A 19,149-nucleotide genomic window follows, 5' to 3' on the forward strand; every position below is an offset into this window, starting at 1 on the left:
TTTAATCAAACTCTTCGCTTTAAAATATAACTGATTTTCAAAACTCACGTGCGGACTTTGCTTTCCCAGTTATTTTCCTGTTGGCTGTGTATTCTTTTATACAAGACTGAATGTGGTGCCAGTTCTATATAACTAGTTTTAAGGAAGTTAAATGTTTAAAAATTGTCTCAATGTTCACTTAACACTACTCTAGGGTCATGTTAATGAGGTTAAAATCATTTACTTCAGATTTTACAATGTGTTATGTAGCCAGCTAGCTTAAAGATTTTTTTTAAAAAAATAAAGCAGAACTATACTAGTACTGTCTTGCGAGAAATTTATCATTTTGATAAAATAAAGAGCAGTCAAATAGTTCATTGTCAAAGAGATATTTTAACTGCTAATATACATGAGTTTTCTTCTTGTAGTGTCTTTATATAGTATATTTTTCGTTCTATATTGCATTTTTAACATTTATCAGACTTTACACTGACCTTTCTGTGTAATGTCTTCAGGTATTTCTACTCTCCTTTCCCACAAACACTTAATCTGTCTCCACGGTTAACATTCTGAAGTAAGAGTGTCCTTGGAGAAACTCTGCTCAGCCCTTCTGTGACATTTAGAAAAATGCATTTGGTATTCTGCAAACCTGAGTGATTGATTGTCTCAAAATTTCTTAGACAGGTGATGTGTGTGTTTGACTTACTAAGTCATTGGTCCGTTTTTAATTATACCATTTATAAAATCATCTCTAGCATTTTTATTCTAGAATTAAAGCATTAATTTTTATAGAAGTTAGGTTTGAATTCTATTAGAATATAAAATTTTATCTCTTTAAGTCTTTGTTGTTTCAAGGGGGAAAATAGAACAAAAAAATCTATCTTCCTTTTTTAACTCCGGAAATAGAATTACATGAATGTGCTTACACTCTTCTAGTTTTCTATATCATATCCTGTTCATTTTACTAGTTGGTGTTTCATGCCTTTAAATGAGTCACTAAGATAAGATACATATGCATCCATTAATTTTTATAATGGAAAGTGACTTAGCATCTATTAAAGATGTTAGTTTTTCCTTTCTATATACGTTAGTGTACTAACAACATAACATATTGAGTCAAAAGGCATAAATTGTAAAGAACACTTTTGCATAAATTCACTTGATAGAGCAGAATCTCAAGAATAGATACTGTCATTATTCTCCTGTTGCCTAAATCATTATCCTGGCAACTGGAATCACTATATTCAAATGTGAAAACACTTCATAAATAATTTTTCTTAAAACAGTATAACTTCTATGCATCATATAACCATTAGATAATCCAATTTATTTACCATGGAAATTAAGGGGGAAAAAAAGAAATTAAATGTATGTATTTCTTATTCCAGAGTACTTTCTCAGGTGCTACTAGACAAATCTTTATGTTCACATGATGCTGAAAATGAGTTTTTTTCACAATTTATTTTTACCATAGTGCTGAAGTCAACCAGTGTAAAAAAGAAGGCTCTCTGTAGCCTGTAGCTCACGTAAGATTTTTTTCTTAACGGACAACATTGATCTTTCTGGAACCCTGGGTTTTAGGGGAATGTAAGGATATAAACAATTTGGCGAATGTGGCCTTGGTAATAAGGCCAAATTGCATAGTTAGGCTCCTTGCCACTTTGGAGGTTTTCCTGGTGCTGGCAGTCTCAGTGATAAGCTTTCCTTGCCTTCCTGACTCCATTGTCCTTTACCGCCTCAGGGCCCTGCCAGAGCTCATTGGAATCAGATGGTGCCTGCACGTGGCAGTGTGATGGTAATTGGAGACGAGACGGGGCTATTGGGTGTGATTGGGTGATGGGGGTGGAGCCCTCATGAATAGAGTTAGTGATTTTATAAGAGACTCAGAGAGCTTCCTTGTCCTTTCTTCCATGTGAACAGAGTGATGTTGACTGCCTTTGAATGAGGGAGTATTTTCTCACCAGACACCGAATCTTCTGCCTTGCTCTTGGACTTCCCAGCCTCCAGAACTACACAAAATTTCCATTGTTTATAAGCCAACCAGTCTATGGTCGTTTTGTTTCAGCAGCTGGATGAGCTTAAAGAGTGGTCTTAGTCTGATCAGGCTGGGACAATCTGGAGATTCTACAAAGGCTCAACCTGGACCCTTACTGCAATGAGTAGGACCTTCCGTTTGGTGATTGTGTTCATATCTGAGACCTTTCAAGACCCTCTGACCCTGATTATATAGGTTGGGCAGTAAACTGCCTTCTGAAGGTATCGTTGGCCCTAATGTCATGCTGGGGTTTGGAGGTTCTAATGAGACTTTGGTGTCCGTGGGTGAATTTGGCTATAAACACGTCTAACTTCTGTTTTCCCACCATTTCATATTATTTGTCCATGAAAAGTTACCGCAGTCTTGCCTTTGTATGAGACACTTGCTTTGGGAGAATCCTTCTGTCCACCCCTGTTGCCATCTAACCACATGATTGTCAGGTCAGGAGTCAGCCTGAGACCGACGTGAGAATGCTTTACATTTGGTAGCACATCAGGCCATTTTTCATGGGTTTGTCAGTGAATAGACTTGCACTCCCTCTGGCACACCATTAGCAAGGAACTGCAGTAACCACTTGGGGAACTGGGACATGTTGAAGACTTTCACTTGAGAGGCACCTTAGAAGACGATACCCCAAACAGGAGAGCCTTTGTGCTATCTGTCTAAAGAAACCATGTTATTTATATTCAAGGCCACACCTTTTTATGTTCAGGGCTTTTTAACGATATGGCTTATATTTAAACTCCTCTCTTCTTGACTAGGGAAGGCAATTAGCCTTTTACAGAAATACTTTCATATTTGTATTATTAAATTAATTAAACAAGGAGTCCATTTGTAGCTCCTGAGAGCAAAGCAAAACCTGAGCCTGCAATGCCTTAAGACTAAGAAGTTGAAACCTAAACACAAACAGGCTTTCCCAAATAAGACAACTGCCTAAGCTATAGCCAATCAGGGAACCTCCCTGCTTTGCTTCGGCCTCCTCTTTTAAGTCTTCCTCCTAACTCAGTGGTCGGCAAACTGTGGCTCTGTTGACTAATGAGTCTGCCGATCACTGGATAGGGATTTAAGCACAAGGAACAAAAACAGACTGTAATTACTGGAATCGAGAGTCTAAGTCAGTGGTCGGCATACTCATTAGTCAACAGAGCGGCAAACCGCAGCTCGTGAGCCACACGTGGCTCTCGAACCACAGTTTGCCGACCACTGCCCTAGCTGATGAGAACTCTGAAACACTTCATGGTGGCGCTGCCCTATTGGAATTGATTTTGCTCTAACAAAATTCTCACTGTGCCTCAGTTTATCTTTTAACAGTATACAGATGGCTCTAGTTAAATTTTAGCTAGAACTTTAGTTTTTCAAATCCTCATTCAACTTCTCAACACTTTAAAAATGTTAAATTGATTGTTAGGTATTTGGACAATTTCTGAGTAAAAGTGATACAAAGTTTTGACTACTGAAGATAGTTGCAATTTATCTTTATACATATAAAATGACTGAATTAACACAATGTTCAAATATTTTGGAGTATATATATACATTGAGTGGCCAGATTATTATGATCTCTGAATGCATAATAATTTGGCCACTCAGTGTATATTCTATATAATAAAAGGCTAATATCCAAATTGGCCCCTTGACCAGGAGTTCAACCAGCAGGTAGGCCGACTGCCCATGTCCCCTCCCCCTGGCAGACCCCACCCATGCACAAATTCATGCACCAAGCCTCTAATACACACACACACACACACACACACACACACACACTCTGAGTGGCCAGTTTGTCAGTTTGTTATGTGTTCAGAGATCATAATAATCTGGCCACTCAGTGTATACATACATACTACTTTAAAACCTAACAGAGGCAATTATGTGTACTCATAAAAATTCAGCTAAATAGTGCTTGGTTTTCTGTGTTTCAATTTCCTATGTAAACAAAACAAAGCTGATTACTTTGGCTACAAGTGGTATTAATAAAAATAAGAATATACTTGGTTTAATTATAGAAATAATATATATATACACACAAGATCATGAGTATGCATTTTTACTGAAGGAAATTTTGTTAAAGTGGTAATAGATACACTTTTATTTAACACTAGTGGCCAGTACATGAATTCATGCACATTGAAAGGAAATTAAGTAGAAGAAATATTTTAATATTGCTATTCGGCCTATATAACAGAAGTACCAACCAAACTTACAATTGACAATAGCAGATCGAAACACACATGTGCAATTGGCACCAGCGAGAGCTTTATATTTATCTAGCATATGTGCGTCATTTTAGCCTTTTGTAGATATAGAATAAACTTACTTAATTAGACCTGCTTTCTGATGTAGCTAAACTTTTTCCAGCCCAGTGAAGCACCCCAACCTTTCTTTCAGGTAATTGTCAGCAACACAGCAGTAAATATCAACACAAAGCAGATTATTATTGTAGATCATGAAGGGAGAACAAAGGATAAAATATTTAACTGCATCAGTGTTTGACTATATTCTGTGCAGTGAGAAAACCTGAAGTCATTTTCAAGGTCCACCATTTCCTCTTTTTAGTCAGGTCATGTTTCTAAACTTTTTAAATCTCCAATTTCCAGCTAAGGAAAAATAAAAGAGGATTCCAGCAAGTCTCTTATTTATCTACTTCAGGACTTCTGTGAGGATTAAATGAGATGAGGCATGGGAAAACGCTTCATAGATATTTGGTTAAAATGTAAAATGTTTGTACCTGGCTATAAAGCAAGTCATGTTCCTGGGCTGAAGAAACTCCAAAGAGGCTAGTCACTAGGGAGAGGAAGCTGGGCATTGCTACGTGACATCATTACCCAGCACCCACAGCGACTGTTTCTGGGCTGGGCTGGGGGCTGCATTTTGTGCCATGGGGGCCTCAGCAGCATTAGCTGCAATTTGGTGGGCTGTCTCTCTGGGGTGGTGGCGGGGCCTGTGTCCCACATGGGGAAGCTGAGTACTGCTTTGTGGGTGCCAGGTCTGTGGTGCCGTTTCTCTGAAAATGGCCAGTGTGCATCATGGAAGCTCCTGTGTTGAGTGTCTGTCCCCTGGTGGTCAGTGAGCATCATAGCGGCCAGTTGGATGGTCAGACACTTAGCATATTAGCCTTTTATATACAGAGAAGAGATAATTATTTTAAAATTAAAGTAAAAACCTTAATTTTATTACCACTTATAAAATTATATATTTTAGCCAAATACATATAAAAGCTTATAAAGACTAAAATTTTAAAATCTGTAAATGAAAAAGTTTATTTAAAGATATATTCAATTTTAATGAATTTATCAAAGCAGCTTACAAATCATTATAAATTAATACATAGATGATTCAAATTCATCATTGAGTCTGATGTTTTTGTCCTTGTAATTTATTTCTATTTTTTTTTTTATCTGATTCATTCATTCATTCATTAAAAAAAAAAATACTTACTGAACATCTAGTACATACAGGGTTACAGCAATTAACAAAACCAATCACTGTCCTTATGGAATTGATATTCCCATTGGTAGATAATAAACAGGTATTTCAAATATCTGGATACTAGAGGCCTGGTGCATGAAATTTGTGCATGGGGGGCAGTGGTGTCCCTCAGCCCAGCCTACACCCTGTCTAATCTGGGATCAGGCCTAAACAGGCATTGGACATGCTCTCACAATCTAGGACTGCTGGTTCCCAACTGCTCGCCTGCTTGCTTGCCTGCCTGCCTGCCCTAACTATTTCTGCCTGCCAGCCTGATCACCCCCTAACCACTCCCATACCAGCCTGATTGATGCCTAACTGCTCCCATGCCAGCCTGATCGCCCCCAACTGCCCTCCCCTGCAGGCCTGGTCTCCCCCAGTAGCCCTCCTCTGTCAACCCAGTCACCCCTAACTGATGGCCTGATCCCCCACAACTGCCCTCCCCTGCTGGCCATCTTGTGGTGGCCATCTTGTGTCCACATAGGGGCAGAATCTTTGACCACATAGGGGCAGCCATCTTGTGTGTTGGAGTGATGGTCAATCTGCATACTACGCTTTCATTAGATAGGATACCTAAGCAGTGCTCTGCAGGCAAATGAAGCAGCATGAGAAGGGAGGAGCTTGCTGTTTTAGATGAGTTCATCAGGGAGCATCTCACTGCTAGAGGCTCTTTGAACTGACAGAAGAACATAAGGGAAAGAGGCCCGCTGCTGTCCGGGGAGGAACGAGGAGCCTGGCCATGTGAGGGTAAGCCAAGAGGCCCATGTGGCTGGAGCACCCAGGCCAGGGGAGGAGAGCTGCATTGGCTTAGCTGCTCCAGCGGGGCCAGGGGTGCTTACTCTGACAGGAGGGGATGCCATTGCACTTTTTAAAAAAAGTTATTATGAAAAATTTCAAATCTGCACAAAAGTACAGATAACAGCAACAATGAATTCACTGCATGAGTGTTTGCAGCAGGAAATTGCATGACCTGGGTGGTTACTGTTTTTGAGAATAGACAGCTATCTCCCCCAGGTTTCTGTGGGGGTGGCAGTGCTGGAGAGGGAGGTAGAGGGGCAGCTTTGGGTCTATTTTTGAAGGCAGAGCCTATAGCACATGTTGACAGATGGAGGGTGTCAAAGAGTGGTGTCAGAGTGACAAACTCTTGTGATATGGGCAACTCAGCAGAGTTTCCATTTATGCAATGAAGACTGCTGAAGGGTTCGGGAGCAAGATCAGGAGCTCCGTTTTGGGCGCTAAGTCTGAGATGCCGCTAAGAGATTCACGAGGAATCATTAAGGATGCTGTGTTCCTTGGACTGGACATATAACATTAATAAACAGCAAACATGGCGGAACACCTCGAAATGAGAAAATGCACAAATAATTGACAGTTCTTTCCTTGTTCCCTTCAGGTCATGTTTTCCAGATAATTATTTTTTATATTTGTTATAGCATAGGTAAAAAAAAAAGTTTGTGGGGGTTGGGGGAAGGAGAAACAATTGTAATAATCTGAACAATAAAGATTTACTTAAAAAAATAATAAAAAAATTAAAAACAACAAAACTAGCACCAAAAAAAAGTTTGCATCTTTTTCACTTAAATCCTGTCATAAACATTTCTCCACATTGCTCTATGGGGGAAGCTTGCACGTTTAAAGGCTTGCATCTTTCCAGGAATATGCAAAAGCGTGCATAGAGCAGGCAAAGCGGTTGCACTTTCTCTTCCATCCCGGCAGAGGGCGCCCGGCCCGCGGAGGGCGCCGCTCTGCTCTGAGGCCCGGAAACGCCCCTCCCTCTTTCCCCTCGGTGACCCCTCGCGTCCTTCGCCCCGGAAGTGCTCCTGCGGCCCTGGTCGCCGGCGTGACTTTGAGCGCTCGCGCTGCGGTGCGGGCTGCGGAGCGGACCGGCGCCGCGGGGCCTGCGTGCTTGCGCTGTGTGTGCCATGCGGCTGCTGGGCGCAGCCTTCGCCTCGGCGGTGGGCCGCGGGCCGCTGCCGTGGGCCCCGGCCGCCCTGGGCTGGCGGGGGCAGCAGGTATCCGTGCCCGGCGAGGCGAGGCCGGCCCGGGGGGCGGCCCTGGGACCTGGCGGCCCTCCGGGGCGGGCTGGTGCTAACACCCCTTCTTCCCCCCCTGGCGCCTCTTTTGTGACTGTGCTGGCAGCCCTGGGAGGTTGCACCTTAAAGAGGACAAGTGACTGGCGGGAAGGGCAACACAGCTGAACAATGGAGTGTGTCCCAGGCTCGAACCCAGGGCCTCCGACTCTTTATCAAGTGCTCCTTTCCCTCCAGGGTGGCTGGTCCGCCTGCCCCGGAGGTTGCATGAGGCCCGCGAGCCTCCGGGTACTGAGGTCTGGGTTCTGCCCTTCGCTGGGGGCGCAGGATGAAGTGGGGTTCGGCGGGAGTTGAGCCCTTCCTGTCCCGCAGACCGCCGCCTCCTCTGCTTTGCTCACTGGTATCCCTGGGGTTGTCTCCACTACGCGCCTGTCACCCAGATTCCGGCTAATGCTGACCCACCTTTTCCAAGGCCTCTTTCCTCTCCCCAAAGGTGGCTGCGGTGCATTTTGGATGTACAGGCCTGTAGGAAGAGGCTTATATTGTGTCTTGATTCCATAAATGCAAGATTTGATCTCCTTCCCTGGTTAATAGAAAGTGGGGTGTATTTTTTTTTTTTAAATGTCATTGTTTGGGAATAGAAGGAATTGGAAACTTTTTGCAGGCTGCCTTGGAGCTCTTGGCACCAGTGCATAGAGGCCTCGAACATTCTTCCTTACTGTGAACCACAATACAGGTGGGGTAGGGGGAATCAAAGTAAAATGTAAACTAAAAGCTATTTCCTAGTAAAGTGGCTATTGGGAGCTGTCTTTCTGATTTTATCAGCCCCAACAGCTACTTTATGTTTTCAAACCTGTAACATTCCCTAAAAGTGTGCTCCTTTTGCTGAATTTATTTTAATGCATCTTTTTTTAAAAAAATTTAATTCTTTTTAAGAATATATATTTTCTGTCCTTTCTTGCATTCTCTCCTTTGATTATAAGAGTTGCAGGCTGAGACATTTGCTCTTCCTTTCCCGATTATCTCAGATGATTTTTGTGTCCATTGAGATTCCTTGGAGGAAAGATGTCCACCAACCCATTTTGCCTGTTGTTACCTTGTAAAATGTGCAATGAATTGGGCTTTTTTTTTTTTTTTTTTTTTTTTTCCCCTCCAGGTTAATTGGAAGGTCTGCAGATGGTGTTCATCAGGAAAGATTCCTAATGAAAGAATAAGAAATATTGGAATCTCAGCTCACATTGATTCTGGGAAAACGACGTTAACAGAACGAGTGCTTTACTACACTGGCAGAATCGCAAAGATGCATGAGGTATGTGGTTTGTGTTGATTCTGGTGAGTTAGAGCTTGGTTTTAATTGTTTTGTGGTTATGATTTAACAAACTTTACAAAACCCGGAAAGGTTTAAAGAATGGTAGCAGTGGATCTTTAATCAAAGTCATATTATACAGTGGATAGCTCAAGGAGGCTTGAAATATTGCTCTGAAGAATCGATCTAGTGATCATCATTGTAGGTATACTGAAAAGGTGGTCTTTTGAGAATGTTAAATTATGTAATGTGATGTATCCTTAAGTGGCCATTAAAATAGTATTTACATAATTTTTTTTAATGTTATGGAGAGGTGTTTATAATGTTAAGTGGGAAAAGAAGACTTAAAATGATGCATAGCCCTAACTGGTTTGGCTCAGTGGATAGAGCATCAGCCTGTGGACTGAAGGGTCCCAGGTTCGATTCCGGTCAAGAGCATGTACCTTGGTTTCGGGCACATCCCCAGTGTGGGGCGTGCAGGAGACAGCTGATTGATGTTTCTAACTCTCTATCCCTCTCCCTTCCTCTCTGTTAAAAAAATTCAATAAAATATATTAAAAATAAATAAATAAAATGATGAGCTTAATACAAACAGTCCTCGGGTGATATCGGACTCCATGTATGTCATTTTGTGGTTACGTCGCCATCTCCCATTTATTTATTTAAAAAAAAAAAAGTTTCGTCATTTCAACGTATGTACTTATGTGCTTTATGTTTTTTATTATTTACTGTATTTACCACAAGTAAAGGTCAGGAATTGTTATCTTTTAAATTTTTTTTTTACCATTTCATTTCATTACTCCACGTGAGTGACGTAGGTGCTTATGTAGGTGCGTTCCGACTTACTGTAGTGCCGTAGAAACGGATCTCTGATATAACCCGAGGACCTACCGTGGTTTAAAAAATATCTGAACCAGGAAAAAAAAATTTAATAAAATCTCGAAACTCTCCTGAAGAAATTACATATCAATGAGTAACACCTTTCCATTCAAAAATATTTCTTCAGATGAAGATCATCTTCTTAAATCCCATACTTTGAAAGCTGAATCCTCCCCTACGGGGCCTCAAAATCCACAAATAGCAGAGCAGGCAGAGCTGTTCTCTGAACATCTCCGCACAGATCAGCAGAGGGCTGGTGGGCAGGAGCAGTCCGAAGGATGGCTCTGAGACTGGGTGACTGCTCTATGGCAGTAGTTGCTAAGAACGGATGAAAAAAGGGTTAGGCAGGTAATGGAGGGCAAAATCTGTATCGGCTTTCTATTTCATGAGATGATATGGTTTGACAAATGAGACTTCTCTGTTAATTGCATCATTTAACTACTTGTGCTCTGGTTCCATCTCTGTAAAAAATGTCTTTGTTTCTGCATGTAGGGACAGAGAACTCTGAATTGCTGTCTTTGTGTTTAGGTGAAAGGTAAAGATGGAGTTGGTGCTGTCATGGACTCCATGGAACTAGAAAGACAAAGAGGAATCACTATTCAGTCAGCAGCTACTTATACCATGTGGAAAGATGTCAACATCAACATTATAGATACTCCCGGTGAGGTTTCTCTTTTATTGCAGCTTGTTTGGGCCAGAGGCACAGTGAGCTCTTCCCTGTACTGTGACACAGCTTATATTTGAGTATCAATTAACTAGAGGCCCCCTGGACAAAATTCGTGCTTGGGGGGCGGGGCCGGGGGGGTGTCCCTCAGCCCAGCCTGCACCCTCTCTAATCTGGGACCCCTCGAGGGATGTCTGACTGCATGTTTAGGCCTGATCCTATTTGGACATCCTATTTGGATCGGGCCTAAATGGGCAGTTGGACATCCCTCTCACAATCCAGGACTGCTGGCTCCCAACTACTCGCCTGCCTGCCTTCCTGATTGCCCCTAAATCGCTTCTGTCTGCCAGCCTGATCACTCCCTAACCACTCCTCTGCCAGTTTGATGGATGCCTAACTGCTCCCCTGCCAGCTTGTTTGCCCCCAACTTCCCTCCTCAGCCAGCCTGGTCACCCCTAACTGCCCTCCCCTGCAGGCTTGATTGCCTCCAACTGCCCTCCCCTGCTGGCCATCTTGTGGTGGCCATTTTGTATCCACATGAGGGCAGCCACCATGTGTGTCGGAGTGATGGTCAATTTGCATGTTACACTTTTATTAGATAGGCTACTAAGAAGTGTGACTGAGTCTCTGTTAGAGAAGTTTGACTTGGGGCCTAGAGCGCCTCCCTCATCCTTCTGTGGTTTCCCTGAAAAATAGTGCTAATAAATGGTGAGTAGGAAGGTGTGTGCCTTTTGCATGTTGTAGCTGAGTCCAGAGGTTCCCATGCCCATGTATCTTTTTGAAGTGATCTTGTTGGGCCCCTGGACCTTATGGTGAGGGAATGGTATCGGTGACTTTAAAAATTTACATTCTAATTAGAAGCCTTATGTGATGAGCAGAGATACAGAAACTTTTAATTGTGCATGTTGTAAAACTTCAGGCTGCTCTTTAAGGCCCTCACTCACTTGTCTCTTTTAGGGCATGTGGACTTCACGATAGAAGTTGAAAGGTCCCTGCGAGTGTTGGACGGCGCAGTCCTTGTTGTCTGTGCGGTCGGAGGGGTGCAGTGCCAGACCATGACCGTGAATCGGCAGATGAAGCGCTACAATGTTCCATTTCTCACTTTCATTAACAAACTGGACCGAATGGGCTCCAACCCCACCAGGGCGCTGCAGCAGATGAGGTACTGACTCTTAGAAGATCAGAGGGTGTGATGACCTGCATGATAAACTTGATATCCAGAACAATGAGTGTCATTAAGCCTTATCCTTACATTCCCCCGACCCCTTTTATTTACTGAGTGATTAGTAAATGAGCATTGAAGTCAGTAGTTTGGTTTTCGTTTATGGTGTGATCTCATCAATTGCCTTCTCTCTAAAGTGGGGAAAATATTACTTGAATTGTACGGATGCTGAAGGTGCAGTCAGAAAATAATCTGGCAATTTAAGCTGTTTTGCTATAATTAGAGAAGTTATAATCTAAAGTAGATTCTAAAAGTACTTTGTGTTTATTTAGAAAAATCTAGAGGATCCCCTTTAGTTTAACCTTCACTTGAGGAATTTAATTAATGCCCTTAAGTAGTATGCTGTATTTCCTCGCTCTCAGGGTCAAATACCTGCTAAGACGAGAATACTTCCGCTCTGTACCAGGGGTAACACAGTGGTAATTGTAGTGTACTGCATTGCACAATTGTGTATTTCAGATAGCCTTTGAAAAGAGTTGGTCTCACTTTTCACCTCTTGTAGATGTGTAAGTGAAGCTCATTTCACAAGAGAGAGCTGATAGACGCAAGAGAGAGACATAGGCAGCAAAGTTCTTGATAAGGGAAAGACTAAGAGTGATGTGTCTGATGACAAAACATCCAGTGTTGAGGAACATTAAGTGACCATATTGCTGTGTGCACTTTGATAAAAGTGATATATTTGAGAATATGAGAGTGAAATTTGTCCTTTATTGGATACCTGTAAAATTTTCTTGGTAAAATGAAACATTTTTACTTTTCATCTTTATTACTATATTTTAATTATGGTTGGCAAAATAGGAACTCTTTCTGCTGTCTTTTTCTGAATTTTAGGAATATTCTCTTTTAGCATCTATTTGGCTAATTTGGTTTGCTCTACTCTTTTTACCTTTTTTCTCATTTTGTAACTCCCATTAAAAAGATTTTGAAACTTGTGCATCTGGTCTCTCTGCCATACTTTATGTCTCTGTTTTGGACTGGTCAATGAGCTAATTCTTGAGGTCAGTCTTCTAGTTCACTAATCTGCTATTCATCTGCATCCTTTCAGTTATTTAGCCTATTTGTTCTTTTTAATTTCAGCGATTATATATAGTTAATTTCCATAAACTTTCTCTTTTATTGGAATATTTTTATTAATAGAGATAATTACTTCTCAGACCTTTACATTTTATTTTCTTCTAGGATCTCTCTCCTTGGAAGTTAGTACTATTTCTTGAGCTTATACCTCTCTTTCAAGCTATTGGTTTCCTTCAAATATTTGGTGATTTCTAGTTACCTAGCAATGATCATAGATGGGCACATAGAATCTAGGTAGCAAGAACATATTTCTCTTAAGTGAGAATCCCTGTCTGTGAGTGTAATTTTTATTCAGTAGCTGTGGCTGATGGAGTTACAGGGTCTGATTTTAACACCTGCTCTGAGAGTTTTCTTCCAAGATTCTCTTTAGATAGCTATACTCTGTTTCACTAGAGTCAGCTGATTCAAGAATGAGATGTGGACATAGTTATCCTACTATCCTTTTAGAGTTCTTTTTATTGCCTAAATAAGGTTGTAGCTTTGTGAGCATGATGAGTTTGGCTGTCAGTTTGTTCTCAACTGCTTTACTGTATATCTTCTGTTCTGACTGCTGATGACACCCCTCTCAGAGCTACAGCATCTGCCATTTGATTTCTTTCTACTTTTTTTTTTTTTTTAATTTCAAAGGGACTTGGGGAGAAAAATGGAGGTAAGTATATGTATTTTTGTTTTTCAGGTCTAAACTAAATCATAATGCAGCATTTGTGCAGATACCCATTGGTTTGGAGGGTGACTTTAAAGGTATTATAGATCTTATTGAGGAACGAGCCATCTATTTTGATGGAGACTTTGGGTAAGTATTAAAAATATACTGTAAAATATCTCTTACATTTAAAAAAGTATTAATGAGAAGGAAAAGGATGAGTTACTGAAACAAACAACTTTTTGAAATGTGGCTGGAAGAATATCCTCTAAGATGATTTTATTTTAGTGCCTTTAATCCTAGTTGCTTCCCATTTTGCTTAGTATTCATTCCAAGGAGAGTATGTTACTTGGTGGGTAATATATTTGCATCGTATTATGACCTGCATGTTGTGGTGGAAGGAGGCTTTCAGCCTGAGCTAGTATGTAATGTTGTGTCCATTCATCAATTCATTCAATCTGCAGACTTTTAGGGGAGCAACCATATTCTGGATATTGTGATAAAAACTAGGAAGAAAATAGGCGTCATAAATATTCCCTCTACCTATTTCATAGCATTGCAAAGATAAAGAGATTAATATGTAAAAAGCAGTTAAAGATTGTACAGATGTGGTTTAGGCAATACAAGAAGCAAATTGGTAACTGATATGGTATTTGGTTCATCAATCAACTTTTGAGTGACTTTCACATACAAATCACTATAGTTTCTCAGCGATTATCAAACCATGGCATTCAGGAAAATCACCTGGAGAGCTTTAACAAACACATATTCTTTTTTTTTTTTTAATATATTTTATTGATTTTTTTACAGAGAGGAAGAGAGAGGGATAGAGAGCTAGAAACATCGATGAGAGAGAATCATCGATCAGCTGCCTCTTGCACACCCCCAACTGGGGATGTGCCCGCAACCAAGGTACATGCCCTTGACCGAAATCAAACCCGGGACCTTTCAGTCTGCAGGCCAACGCTGTATCCACTGAGCCAAACCGGTTTCGGCACAAACACATATTCTTGTATCCACCTCCAGAGATTCTGATTCAGTAGATATTAGGGTGGGGCCTGCAGTGTGCATTTTGGAAAGCTCCCAAAGATGCTGATGTTGCAGGTCTACAGACCAATTGAGTGGCACTAATCTGACAATGTGGGGGATTCCTAAATGGTCCTTTGTTCTGAAGAGTGGCCTCAGCAGCCTGGCAGGTTTTCCAGAGGTACTTCTTGAGGGGTTTCCTTCCTTTGCCATGGAACTAGGATTGCTGATCTGGCGGGTAGGCAAAGGATGTCGTGATCAGTTAAATACAGAATTTATCTTGATCAGCCATCTTGTGGGCAGGAAAAAGATGGGAGCTGTCCAGCAGATGAAGTGTTTTTCACACTTCTTGTGTGACAACTGAGTAATGACTGCAAGTTTGTATATTATTCCTTACAATGTAAGGCCCAAGAGCACAGGGATTTTTATCAGCTTTATTCATTGCTATTTTCCCCAGCCTTAGAGGTGTATGGTACATAACAGGGACTCAAAAAATGTTGGTAAATAAACAAACAAATCCACTTCCCCAGAATTACCAGGGCACAAGTATCTGTCTTCTAAATTAGAGGCTTTTAAACTTGTTATACATCAGAACCACAGGTGTAACTTCTTAATATACCTGTCCCCTTTCCCAGCCCTGGACCACTGGGTTTGTATATTTTGACTCTGACATAAAAGTCTAAGCACTAAAGAGTTTCACAGAAAGGAAGAAATTAAGTTCTAATGACTATGAAGAACATTCTTTAGAAGTATTTGCAATTGGCTTTTGCTTTTTTATTTAGGTACATGTTTTCTGAAGAGATTACTATTTTTTTTGACATTAGTTTCAATTTTAAAGATACTTTGAAAACTTTCATTCTAATATTTCTAAGTATCAAGTATTTGCAGTTGGCTTTTGCTTTGTATGTATTTTATCTGTGTCTCTTACCTATTTGGCTTCTACTAAGGAATGGAGAACTGGGGCTAAGGTTGAAGAGTCTGTTGTATTTAGTAAACTCCCCCCCCCCCCCTTTATTGATATACATCAATATGTGTCCTTATCACCGCATTGTCCCCCCACCCCCACTCATGCCCTCAACCCCACTGGTGTCTGTCCATTGGTTAGGCTTACATGCATGCACACAAGTCCTTTGGCTGATTTCTCCCCCTTACCCCACGCCCTCCCCTACCTTCCCTCTGAGGTTTGATGGTCTGATCAATGATTCTCTGTCTCTGGACCTGTTTTTTGTTCATCAGTTTGTTGTTCATTATATTCCACAAATGAATGAGATCATGTGATATTTATCTTTCTCTGACTGACTTATTTTGCTTAGCACCATGGTTGGCAAACTGCATTTCGTGAGCCACATGAGGCTCTTTGACGCCTTCAGTGTGGCTCTTCCACAAAATACCACAGCCTAGGCAAGTCTATTTTGAAGAAGTGGCATTAGACGAAATTTAAGTTTAAAAAATTTAGCTCGCAAAAGAAATTTCAATCGTTGTACTGTTGATATTTGGCTCTGTTGACTAATGAGTTTGCTGACCACTGGCTTAGCATAATGCTCTCCAGTTCCATCCATACTGTAGCAAATGCTAAGAATTTCTTCTTTTTTTTTTAATCACAGTGTAGTATTCCATTGTGTAGATGTACCATAGTTTTTTAATCCGTTTATCTGCTGATGGGCACTTAGGCTGTTTCCAAATCTTAGCTATTATAAATTGTGCTACTATGAACATAGAGGTGCATATATCCTTTCTGATTGGTGTTTCTAGTTTCTTGGGATACAGTCCTAGAAGTGGGATCACTGGGTCAAATGGAAGCTCCATTTTTAGTTTTTTGAGGAAATTCCATACTGTTCTCCACAGTGCCTACACCAGTCTGCATTCCCACTAACAATGCACTAGGGTTCCTTTTTTCTAGGATCCTAGCCAGCACTGGTTGTTTGTTGATTTGTTGACAATAACCATTCTGACAGGTGTGATATGGTACCCCATTGTTTTTTTGATTTGTATCTCTCAGATGATTAGTGAGATAATGTTTTCATGTGTCTCTTGGCCTTCCTTATGTCCTCATTTGAAAAGTATTTATGTCCGTTTCCCATATTTTGATTGGGTTGTTTAGCTTTTTTTATTTTATTATTAAGTTGTATGAGTTCCCTGTAAATGTTAGAGATTAAACCCTTATCGGAGATAACATTGGCAAATATATTCTCCCATGCAGTGGGCTCTCTTACTGTTTTACTGATGGTTTCTTTTGCTGTGTAGAAGCTTTATATTTTGATGTAGCTTTAGTTTGTCTTTACTTTCCATTGCCCTAGGAGCTGTATCTGTTGAAGATACTGCTTCAGCATATGTCTGAGACTTAGCTGCCTATGGATTCCTCTAATCTTTTTATGGTTTCCTGTTTTATGTTTAAGTCCTTTATATCCATTTTGAGTTTATTTTTGTGTATGATGTAAGTTGGTGGTCTAGTTTCATTTTTTTGTATGTATCTGTCCAATTTTTCCAGCACCATTTATTGAAGAGACTGCCTTGACTCCATTGTATGTTCTTGCCTCCTTTGTCAAATATTAGTAAACTTTTTTTTTTACTACAAAACTGAATTAAAATTGTGTGGTTGGGTTTGTAACTTTGGGAAGCTCTCTAATCCTGCCTGTAAGAGACTGTAATGTTTGGAATGATTTGGTTAATAGAATTTTCAGGTGCTCACATGGAGCCAGGTTGGCTCTGCATCTTGGCTCTTCTGTTTACTTATAGTACAATCTGGAGCAATTTACTTTGCCTGTTTTGCCCATTACCTGTCTGAAATTTAAAGATATCCATTAGTATTATTTGCCATAATAATTCAAATATATCATAGCTCTTTCTCACTAAAAAGATATTTTAGCTATTAGTTTAACATTTTCATTGGTACTTTATATATTTAATTGTACATACTTAAAGTACCAATATAAACATTTCTTAGTCAGATTGTTCGCTATGGGGAAATTCCAGCGGAATTCAGGGCTGCAGCAGCTGACCACCGCCAGGAGCTGATAGAAAGTATTGCTAATTCAGATGAGCAGCTTGGTGAGATGTTCCTGGAAGAAAAGATCCCCTCAATTTCTGATTTAAAGGCAAGTGCTCTCAAAATAAGTCATATTTGTGTGTGTGTGTGTGTGTGTGTGTGTATACATATATGTATGTGTGTGTGTGTGTATATATATATATATATATATATATATATATATATATATATACACTAGAGGCCCAGTGCACATGATATTCTTGCATGTGGGGTGGTATTTCAGCCCAGCCTGCACCCTCTCCAATCTGGTAACACTTGAGGGATTTTCGACTGCCCTCTCACAATCCAGGACTGCTGGCTCCCAGCCACTTGCCTGCCTACTTTCCTGATTGCCCCTAACTGCTTCTGCCTGCCAGCCTGATCACCCCCTAATCACTCCTCTGTCAGCTTGATTGATGTCTAACTGCTCCCTGTTTGTCCCCAACTTCCCTCCTCTGCCAGCCTGGTCACCCCTTAACTGCACTCACTTGCAGGCCTGGTCACCCTTAACTGCCCTCCCCTGCTGGGTTGATCACCCCCAACTGCCCTCCCTTGCAGGCCTGGTCTCTCTCAACTGCCCTCCCCTGCTGGCCATCTTGTGGTGGCCATCTTGTGTCCACATGGGGGCAGGACCTTTGACCACATGGGGCAGCCATCTTGTGTGTTGGAGTGATGGTCAATCTGCATATTACTCTTATATTAGATAGGACAGAGGCCTGGTATATGGGTGGGGACCAGCTGGTTTGCCCTGAAGGGTATTCTGGATCAGGATGGGGATTCCCATGGGATGTGGGGTGGCCTGAACAAGGGGCCTGTGGTGGTTTGCAGGCCAGCCACGCCCCTTGGCAACCCAAGAGGAGTCCCTGATATCTGGAATTTATTTACCTCTACAATTGAAACTTCGTAGCCTGGAGTGGAGCCATGCCTTCTGCTCACTCTGTGGTGGCAGCCATTTTTGTTGGAATTTATTTATCTTCTATAGTTAAAATTTTGTAGCCTTAAGCGGAGGCCTGGGCTGGCCAGGGTGTGTGGAAAGCTCCGCTTTCTCTATCGCCAGGGAAACCCAAGCCTCCCTCCTGCTCACTCTGTGGCTGCAGCCATCTTGGTTGGGTTAATTTGCATACTCGCTCCTGATTGGTTTGTGGGTGTGGCTGGTGGGTATAGCAGAGTGATGGTTAATTTGCATATTACTATTTTATTAGATAGTATATATATATATATTTTTCCTTTTGATTAATTCCCATTCAATATCTTTCCATTGATTTTTAGAGAGTGTGGAAGGGATGGGGAGAGATGAGAGAGAAACATCGGATGTGAGGGAGACACATCGATTTGTTGCCTCCCACAGATGCCCTTACCAGGGCCAGGAATTGAGCCTGCGAATGAGTTACATGCCCTTGACCACATACACCCCAGCTGGAGATCAAACCCGCAACCGGAACATGTGCCCTAACTGAAATTCCAATCCAGTGACCTTTCAGTGCATGGGATGATGCTCAGCCCCAAGTCACACCAGCCAGCGTTGTATACCGTATTTTCCGGCATATAAGACGACTTTTGAAATGAAAAAAAGCCTGCTCAGATTGGCCAGAGTCAGAGAGGCGGTCTATTAAAAAAAGAACTGGTGTTGCCTCGGAAGTGGGGGGTAGTCTTATACAGCGAATATAGGCCGAAACCTATGCTTTAACTTTAAAATTAGGGGGCTCGTCTTATATGCTGGAAAATACGGGTATATATTTTTTTACCAAATCAAAAATTAGTGGCATTTCAAGAGTGTTAAAAGCAGCTTTCTATGTTTGAA

General features: G+C 41.2%; 1 protein-coding gene and 1 long non-coding RNA gene across 2 annotated transcripts in view; one reads left to right on the forward strand and one right to left on the reverse strand.

Annotated features, from left to right (window-relative positions):
• Positions 1-19,149, reverse strand: part of LOC311618477 — a 384,318-nt gene that overhangs the window by 218,153 nt on the left and 147,016 nt on the right. The gene's annotated exons all lie outside the window — the stretch shown is intronic.
• Positions 7,390-19,149, forward strand: part of GFM1 (G elongation factor mitochondrial 1) — a 41,207-nt gene continuing 29,447 nt past the window's right edge. Inside the window, exons 1-6 of the mRNA XM_084876018.1 lie at positions 7,390-7,491; positions 8,666-8,818; positions 10,223-10,355; positions 11,316-11,520; positions 13,331-13,447; positions 17,268-17,418. Of these exons, the coding sequence (XP_084732144.1) occupies positions 7,402-7,491; positions 8,666-8,818; positions 10,223-10,355; positions 11,316-11,520; positions 13,331-13,447; positions 17,268-17,418 (849 nt within the window). The 5' untranslated portion in view covers positions 7,390-7,401. The remainder of the gene's footprint in view (positions 7,492-8,665; positions 8,819-10,222; positions 10,356-11,315; positions 11,521-13,330; positions 13,448-17,267; positions 17,419-19,149) is intronic.

The sequence above is a fragment of the Pipistrellus hanaki genome (assembly GCF_964339955.1).
Source record: "Pipistrellus hanaki genome assembly, chromosome: 2".
NCBI classification, from domain to species: domain Eukaryota; kingdom Metazoa; phylum Chordata; class Mammalia; order Chiroptera; family Vespertilionidae; genus Pipistrellus; species Pipistrellus hanaki.